This window comes from Petaurus breviceps, unplaced genomic scaffold, assembly GCF_028583685.1.
Source record: "Petaurus breviceps papuanus isolate PSGF00001 unplaced genomic scaffold, PetGlider_PUasm1.0 81, whole genome shotgun sequence".
Classification (NCBI taxonomy): Eukaryota; Metazoa; Chordata; class Mammalia; order Diprotodontia; family Petauridae; genus Petaurus; species Petaurus breviceps.
The window spans coordinates 5,036,414-5,045,734 of NW_027186546.1; the positions used below are offsets into that span (position 1 = coordinate 5,036,414).

General features: G+C 34.3%; 1 protein-coding gene across 3 annotated transcripts in view; it reads left to right on the forward strand.

The window, feature by feature from the left end:
• The window catches only part of LOC138176114 (ras association domain-containing protein 8-like), a 117,798-nt gene extending 113,262 nt beyond the window's left edge, over window positions 1-4,536 (forward strand). For all 3 annotated transcript variants that reach the window (XM_069106869.1, XM_069106870.1, XM_069106867.1), the window contains one exon: window positions 431-4,536. In XM_069106869.1, coding sequence (XP_068962970.1) covers window positions 431-552 — 122 coding nt within the window. In that variant the 3' untranslated portion in view covers window positions 553-4,536. The remainder of the gene's footprint in view (window positions 1-430) is intronic.
• Window positions 4,537-9,321: the final 4,785 nt, after the last annotated feature.

Genomic DNA, 9,321 nt, shown 5'->3' on the forward strand with positions numbered 1-9,321 from the left:
CATAATGACTCGTATGGCATCATTTCTGTAGAACTAACTTCCACTAGGATATTGTTTCACTTGACAGTATTGTTTTTTCAGAAGTAATTATATAATTGTAAACGAATCCATAATTTTAAAGTAATTGTGCATTGTAAACCAATTCATCCAAAAGAAAAAAAGAAAACTGATCCTTTTTTAAAGGCACATCAACTAGATTCCAAAGACCAATTTACTGAATGAACTTTAATGATCTGATAGGCAAAGTGACACTAGGTCATATATAGAAGGACAGAATATGTAATTTTTTAATGGTAATAGTAGTAATGAATATTCCATATTCTTAGCTCTGTGCCTTCATAGGCCAGGGACTCTTTTACTTTCCCATATTCCTTACATTTTCAGTTAATTAATTAAGTTAAACTTTATTAATGATAATTTTTTTGTTTAGAGACAGCATTCCAGTCTGGGTCCTTGAAACGGCCTGGTTCATCTCGGCAGCTCCCCAGTAACCTTCGAATTCTTCAGAATCCAATTTCATCTGGCTTTAATCCTGAAGGCATATATGTATAATATATATCCCACCCCTTTGGGAGAGGACCAGTAAAGGTACCAAGGGACCGTACCATTTTCTTCTCTTGGAATAGTGCCAATGATGTGCAGAGGAAGTATTTCATAAGCCACCATATCTTTTGTTTTCTCGCCCATCTTGGAAATACTTGGAGCCATACCCAGTGCACTGATGCAGATGAACAAAGGAACTATGTTTCTGAATATCAGCAGTGTTGAAGTTTCTGTCCAGCAGCTATAATGCAAAGCTGTCATTTTTATTTGTAGTATTTTAAAAGCATTAGGAAAAGTATAATTCTTTGTTTATACGTAAATAAAACAGTGACTGAAAAGGGTGGAGGAAAAATGTGACTGACTTAAAAGTTTAATTTATTCCATTGAATTGGTGCATGTGTGAATGTTCATTTTTAATATTTTTTTTGCCATTGCTTAACTTCTGACTGATTGCTTAAAATATTGTATGAACCTGAATGTGTGTGTACATGTGTCCAGACTTCATCCATACCTTTATTCACAATGACAGAAATGTTGTGTGGGGTGCTTTGTCTTTTGTACCATCGCTAAAAGAACCACTTCATATATGTTGTGTGGGTGGTCCTTATCCTTTGCTTTAGATACATTGGGGATGAATAATGTGACATTAGCTTGGTCAATTCATATTTTTTTAAATCTGGAGAGTTTTGAGGATTTTCCAGCACATGAAGGAGTATGCACTAGATAGAAATATTTTTATTATATAGAATGTATATTTCTAAGTTTCTGCCATGTTTCAGGCCCTATTGAACAAAAAGTCATTATTGAATATCTTACCAAATAGATTTGAGATTTTATGTAGGTTATTTTTGTCAGCCTTTTTTTCCCTTTAATTTGTTCTTATTAACCCTTAGGATTTATTAAAATAAAATCACAGATTAAGATCATCTCTTTAATGAATGTGACCTTAAACGATGCCTCCTATTAAAAGCCCACTTCCTACATAGGGCCTACTAAAACAGATACTATGAATGTTACTCCCTGAATATAGTTGATTATATAGATGCTGGGTCACTGTGCCTTCTTAATCACGTAGGCAAAGAGAAAGAAAGGAAGAGCTGTGGGGGTCAATAGATCCTACTAAGGGAAGAAAATAGACATGAATCGAGTACCTGTTTTTAATTTTTTAGAATATTACTGATAGGACAGCCTATGTTTCAATTTATATGTCCCACTTAATAAAAACCAAAAATAGTGTAGTTTCACACACACACACACACACACACACACACACACACACAGAATAAATGACTGCCTAAAATTCACAACTAATACCCTAATGCATTTTACTTGTTAGCACTTTTATATTCTCCCTATGACCAAAATCCAGCATTTCATAAAGCTTTAATCTAAAAAATGAGGTGTTTTTTTTTTTTTGACAAATGTGTACTGTTCTATTTCTTCAAGAAAACAAAATCTTATTTCAGTTTGGTTTTAAACAGTTAACAGATTTTGGCCTTTTCATGAAAAGAAGTTTGGATCTTGAATTTTAAAATATTTGAATTTTCTTTGATATCATGAACACATGACAATTGAAGTTTCCTAGGAGAAAGTGAAAAAGGCCGTGAATATCCATAGGTTCTTCATTTGTCGATTCTTTCCAGGGAAATTAAATCCTTGAAGCAACATTATTTTCAATGATCCAGATAAATTGGAACATGTCAAATATTGTCCTTAGCTTCTACCTCTCCAAAATGAATCAAAATGCTTGTATCTGATATTTGCCACTATTTCTGAAAATAATTGGTTCATTCACTACATTTAAATGAATGATCTGGACATTGTTTGGGCCTTCACAATTTTGCTCTCAGTTTACATGATTTTCTTTTCATTCAGAACTTTTTTCTTCTGAATGAGAAAATTGGGGTATTTTAAAAGTCATCATTTGGGGATTATATTTGAACAAAAATATTGGAAAATGTACGCCTAAATATATGCCTTACTACTTTTTATTTAGAGACCTCTTATTCGCAAGGAAAAATCTTTTTGATGAACACAAAGTGTAATTTTGAAAATATTCTGAGTATAGTAAAAGAATACAAAGCAATTATTTAAAAAAGACTTCTGATAAAGATGGACACAAGACTGTCGTTATCATATTCAGAAACATCGGCATTCCTTTCTGGATCATAAGTATAAAGCATGGAGTAGCCATGTATTTAAATCTGCCTCATGGCCCCACAAATAAAAGGAAGGACCTTTTTTAAACTTTCAATGTAAAGTGGAAGGGAGGTGGTAAGAATCCATTTTCCTACCTATGTTATTGGAAAACTTTAGATTCCAAGCCCAGTCGTTTAATCTGCCATGAATAAAAATGACCACATCTTTGGCTATATTGAAGGAAAAAAAAAACTTGCCAACTTGAATAACATAGATTACAGAATTTATGTTTACATGCTTTTATATTATCTGGATATTTAATATTATATAATATTTTAATACTACAGATTGCCTTCAAATTTGTGTTTTGCTAAAACTATCAGAAAGAGGGCACTGCAAGATCCTTTCTACTGAAGACTAAGTTGAAGACGCATTGGCATACTTGCGTTGGGGTAGCCCTAATTCAATAAAAATTGCCATTACATGGGCCGAAGTGGTTTTGTTGTGCTTATAAACAGATTTTAGTTCACCAGCATCTGCTTTTCCTTTCAATGCACAAGGGGCATATGTGGAATTTCAGTTAGCATCAATGGAAGTTACACATACAGATCCCGTGTTCATCAGTACTAATAATCACTAGGTCACGTGAGTCATTTTTTAATCTAAAGTGAAAAAAAAGACTAACAAATGGAATAATGGGATTGGTGTGGTGAAATTAGAGATGTGTTTAAGAAGGTGCAAAAATTGGGACCATTTCCCAACTAAATATGGTACCTGTTTAAAAGCTAATTTTCTTTGTGAATAAGAACAAATGATCTTTAGATAAAATTATGTGAACATCATTCCAAGGTTTAGAACTATGATCTGAAATGATCATAGTTCTGAAATGAAACTTTGGATTTCAGAAGGTGCAGAGGAAGTGGGACAGTGGACAAATTTCTAGTGTTCCTTACCTTTACATAATTGGGCCTTAATTACCTATGTAAATAAAATGGTTTTAATATCCTCCCCTCCACAAAATGTTTATGATAGCCTATATTGTATTAAAATAGCAAAGTGTTACTTTTTTATTATGTCCATTTAAAAAAAAGGAGCATTGCATGTTTATCCTGTTTGCTACAGTATTTTAACATTTTGGATAAAGGCCATCAGCTGTATGGAGAACACAAAACAATCACTATTTATTCAGTATTACTGGTTTATGTTTTCAGAATGAAGCTTTCCATGCTAATACAATGATTGCTTGAAAGCTGCAGTAGCTGTTTCAATGCATTTTATATATTTTTAGAAATCAAAATAAATGCAGATAACTTTAGTATGTTAAACCAGCAGAGATATAATGGCAATAAAATATATACATGTTATAAATATATCTATATCTATATATGTATAGGGAAAGGGGAAAGATTTTAAAAGAGGTTTACAACCAGATATGGTATCCGCCCGAAATATAATTTCTCATATTCCTCTTTTTTATTGTAAGGTATTTGATTAGATGATTTCAGTTGCTGCTGCTTTACACAGAAAATGCCATGTTCACTAAGTGTGAATACAGGAAAACAGCTTCTTCATGCTGCTTTGCTTAAATACAAATCACACTTCTGTAATCTGTACTATATGTAATTATTCTTTTCTTTTGACTGTCATTTCAAAAATGTATATTTTCTGATTATTATCATGAATTGTTAATGCTATGAAACAAAAGATAAATATCTGATATTCTCCTATATAATAAATTCCCATGACTAATTGGGGTTTTATTATTAGTGGTTTCTTGGAATATGTTGCACATTTTTTAGTTGTAATAAAACCTAGTAGTGGCTCAATTAAAGGATGTCAAATATAAAAGATGCATATCTTGATTATAAAGTCACAATTTTTTTCTCAATAGAGTAATAATTATGACTAAAAATGTTTTGCCTCTTATTGAAAAATATTTTCTTTACAAGTGAAAAATCATTTTATTACTCCAAAGCTGCTTAGGAAGAATAATCCAAGTTGTAACAGAGAAATGTCGAAACTACTTTTATTGAAGTAAGGATATTCCCACAATGAACTCTCACCTCCCATCCCAATCCCCTAACTGAAATAGATTCTGTAAATATTCAGGTTCAAAATTCTTACTGTTTTCTCAATGTATTCCTAGAATTTTCTTGATAAAATGGATAATCATAAAAGGATTTTTTTTAATGTGAACATTTTTTATGAAAGATTATGTTCTTGACCTAGGTCATGGAATGAAATAAAGCAGCCATACATATATCTGGAAATATGTTATAAAAGCAAAAACACATGAAACTCAGGAGTAGAAACAAAATGGAGTTCAAGTGTTTCAGCACCCCATGTATGAACACATGTGAAGTGGAAACAATTTCCTTGGACTTATCTACAAAGTCATAAATGAATGGTTGGTGGTATGTTCCCATTTTGCATGTGTTCACACATGGGGAGCTCATTTTACTAGCAAAGTTAAAATCTTTTGTGTGAACTTGACCAGGGCAGTTTGACTTACAGTTAGATATCTAGCAAATGTCAGAATCAGGATACAAACCCCCAGTTTTTCTGATTCCAAGCCCGTTACTTGTTATGCTACACCACACTGTTGCTTCCATTTCCCCCTACATCACCTCAAAAAAATCCAACTGCATACAACTAAATACCCCCCACATACATACACAAAAATCCTCTACAAGAAAGATAACCTTATTGAAAAAAAGTTTTAAAAGCCCCTAAACAGTAAATGAGCTAAGATACTTTATTTTAACAAACAAAACATTGACTCATTTTTTAACAAACATGAAAGGAAAAGCCCCCAAATTAAAATACGATGTATTAAGAGAGTTCTTAGTGTAGTTTATAATCTTAAGAGAAACTAAGGAACAAGATAAAACATCTATAAAAATGGAGTTGAAATTAGTGAAGAACAGAGACTTATGAATAAAAGACCAGATCACCTTAAAATCTTAGGTTTGTCTATAACAGCCCTGAGATACTGTTAAAAAGAACAACATAAATGAGAGGATTTGCAAATCCTAAGAGTTAAAGCTGAAAAAGGCCACCTGAGTGAGCATTAATTGGCCCCTCTCCAAAATGTGAAGAAACAAAGTCATTTGTTTTTGTTTTTTAATTCACTGGAGTCCTTCAAGACATTTATGAGGAGACCAGAATTAGCTCAAATTTTGATGTGAACATTGACCATGAAAGAAATCCTTAACAAGGATTTCTTAAGAATGATGGATCAATGTGAAGACCCATCAGAATTTGCATTCTCTGAAGAACAACTGTGATAGCTGGGGAAAGTCTAGAATACATCATTAAAATAATGGTTAGTTGGCATTTAGAAAAGCAAGTAGTGATGACATCACAAGGAGCTTCACATGACTTCATCAAGAATGTATCATGCCAGATTTATTAGTTTTTTTTTTACATGGTTGTTTAACCAGTAGATCAGGGATCACAACTAAAATTACTGAACAACAAAAAAATTTAAAGCCATAAACTTGGGTTCAAAAATATCAATTTCACAAGTACAAGAAAAAGAAAGTTTGTCTTTTAAAATCTCTAGGACTTATAATGGAAAACATGAGTTATTTGATGTAACATTCACAAATGCCAATGTGATTTTAGGGGCTGAATTAAGAGGCATAACTTTTATTTGTTTGGGGTTTTTTTTGCTTTTTGGGGGGCAATTGGGGTTAAGTGACTTGCCCAAAGTCACACGACTAGTAAGTGTGTCAAGTGTCTGAGGCTGGATTTGAACTCAGGTCCTCCTGACTCCAGGGCCAGTGCTCTATTCACTGCACCACCTAGCCGCCCCAAGAGGCATAGCTTTTAGCAAAAGATGATAGTCCAACTGTACTGTGCCTGCATCAGTCTACTTCTGGAGCATTGTTTCATCACGAATGGATAGCATTTATTAACTGTTTATTACATATCAAACACTAGCTTGACTAATACTAGTGTTGTAAAGTAAGGAACTTACATTATCATAGAGGAGACACACATAGGAAAATGGTAGTCAGCAAAGGATATTATAAATCAGGAGAATGGTGAATAGAGCCAGGTACCATCAATAGGCATGCCTTTCCAGAACTAATGATAGTATTAATTAAATTATAGTTACTAGGACAAAAAATCTCTACCAGAGGCAAGAAATGGGGCAGGGGATGTATGTGTGTGCAGCAGATGAGCAAGGGATAAAAAATTGGAAGGGATGTGAAGCATATTTGGGGCCATTTGGATATAACAGGACAAGGGAGTTTGTACTCAACAGTTGAGACACCTGGCCATGTCAAAGATTAGGAGATTAAATCCTCTAGGATATGGTTTCTAGAGGTTCAGAATGTGTAGAAGGGATTCACAGCAAAGTAGATGACAAGATGACTGGAGATGGTTACCACAGTTTAGGAAAGACTTCAAAGTTGGAGAATATCTAGAAGAGGGTATCCAGGATGGCGAAGAGCTTTGGATCCATACTGTGTGAGGATGCAGATTCAGGGGTATGATGACTGTCTTCAAGTATGTAAAGGTTCATGATATTCTGTGGGTTCACACTTCCTTAAAGCCACAGCTCATGAGCTCCAATAAGTTTATTTTTATTAGTCTGCTGGAAGATGCAATTAAAGCAAAGTCATTTAATTAAATAGCATAGTTAGAAAGGTAAAATATTTTAGCCCATGAAGCTAGGGCACATGCTCCTATAAAGATATCATCCCTGGAAAGAATGGACATACATAGAGATCAGAGAGTAAGAGGTAACCACAAGCAGGGAACACATATGGTAAGGAAAGATGTGTAAAAGTTCAGGTCATACTCTGATGTTTTCTGGAAATACTGAACAAATAATTAAGTGTTTACTATGTGCCAGGCACTGTGCTAGACACTGAGGACACAAAAGAACCACTGTCAAGGACCTCACATTTGAATGGGACAGACAGTGTACAATTATGTACCTACAAGATATATACAGAATAGAAAAAACTATATAACCTCAGAGGGAAGACACTAGTGAAAAAGGTCGGGCCCAGGAAAGACTCCCTGTAGAAGATGGGGTTATGTGTTACTCCCTTTTCACACACTTAATGATACAGCCACACTTGCTTCTTGCTGTTCCTCACATTCCATCTCCCAATTTTATGTCTTTGCACTGGTCATCACCATTGTCTGAGATCAAATTTCCATGATTCCACTGCTTTTCCTATTTACCTAAGTACATGTTTTCTCTTAACACTTTTATTGTTCCACTAAAAAAAAGCAGATAAAATGGAACAAGAGAAGCTGAGTGAAGATAAGACCTTGTTCCCAAGAATTACACCTCTTTGTAAGCAGATTTAGGGAAATAATCACAGACAACAAAGTGGTGCTAATTATCCAAAAAGGTCCATTGAGGTGAGTATTTTGTCTGTTACTATGTATGCATTCTTCCAATAACCATGTTGTAGGCTTTCCTCAGATAAAAATGCTAAGAAGACACAGTATGACTCATAAATACTTTTTAAAATTTCCAAATGATTCATTATATCTTCATAAAAAAGTCCTTTAACATTAATGCATGTATAAAGTTAAACATGTTATTCAAATAATGTTAAATCAGTCAATAAACTAGCGTTTGTTAAGTTCCCACTATGTGCCAGGTCTGTGCTAAGCACTGGGGATGCAAGGAAGGGAAAAAAGAAAAAAGAAACAGCACAGATCCTTCTCTCTAGGAACTCATAATCCAATGGAGTTGCCTAAGGTCACAGAGTCAGTATATATCAAAGATAAGACTGAAAGCCAGGGGGTCCTGAATCTAATACCACCTGTCTTCCATTCCACACTACTATCATATTATATTATATTAATATGTTATGTTGTATTGTGTCGCATCGCATGGTGTTATATTATGGGAAAAGCAATTTGAATATATAGTTTTAAAAAATTTTAGGTACATTTGCCTAACATAGTAAGGGTTGGATTAAAGAACACATCGTGGACTACTGAGCTTGCACCCTGGCCACTTTTGGGGAAATGGTTCCGTTCTCAAGGACTTCGAATAATGAAACAATTCCTTTCCTGGCTGCTGAGTATGAAGAGCCACTGACTGAATGGGTCTGTAAAAGTATGTGGCCTGTACTCAGATATTCTCTTCCCTTGCTTTCTACTGAGAATATCAGGAGATTTTGAGCTTCTCTGAGGGAAAAAGGTGAGGCTATTGTCCTCCTTACAACCCAAACAGAAATGGCAAATCAGAAGCATATGGCAGTTCTAGCAAATGTGTGAGCTTAGGCAAGATTCAGCTTAGGCTTTGGACCCCCAGGCTGTTGCTATTTCTTTCCTGTATATAGGTGATTGAACAGCAATTTTGAGATGGACATTACAACCTTGAGGACAATCTGATGTATTTGAAAGGTCAAATATCCTGGCTCTCTTGGCAAGAGAAATTTATGCATCAGAGAAGATAATTACCAACAAAAGGAAGAACTCAACTCTAGCCTGGCTTGCGAAAGGATATGGACCTGGAAAGAGTTGTTTGGATAGTGCAGAGCTGAGATGAAATTAAAAATGCCGATTTATTAGTCACACAAAATGCTTTATGTTTTGAATAGTTTTAGTCTCAACCTCCTAAGAAAGTATAACAATAGCTATGTCCTATTTCAAGTC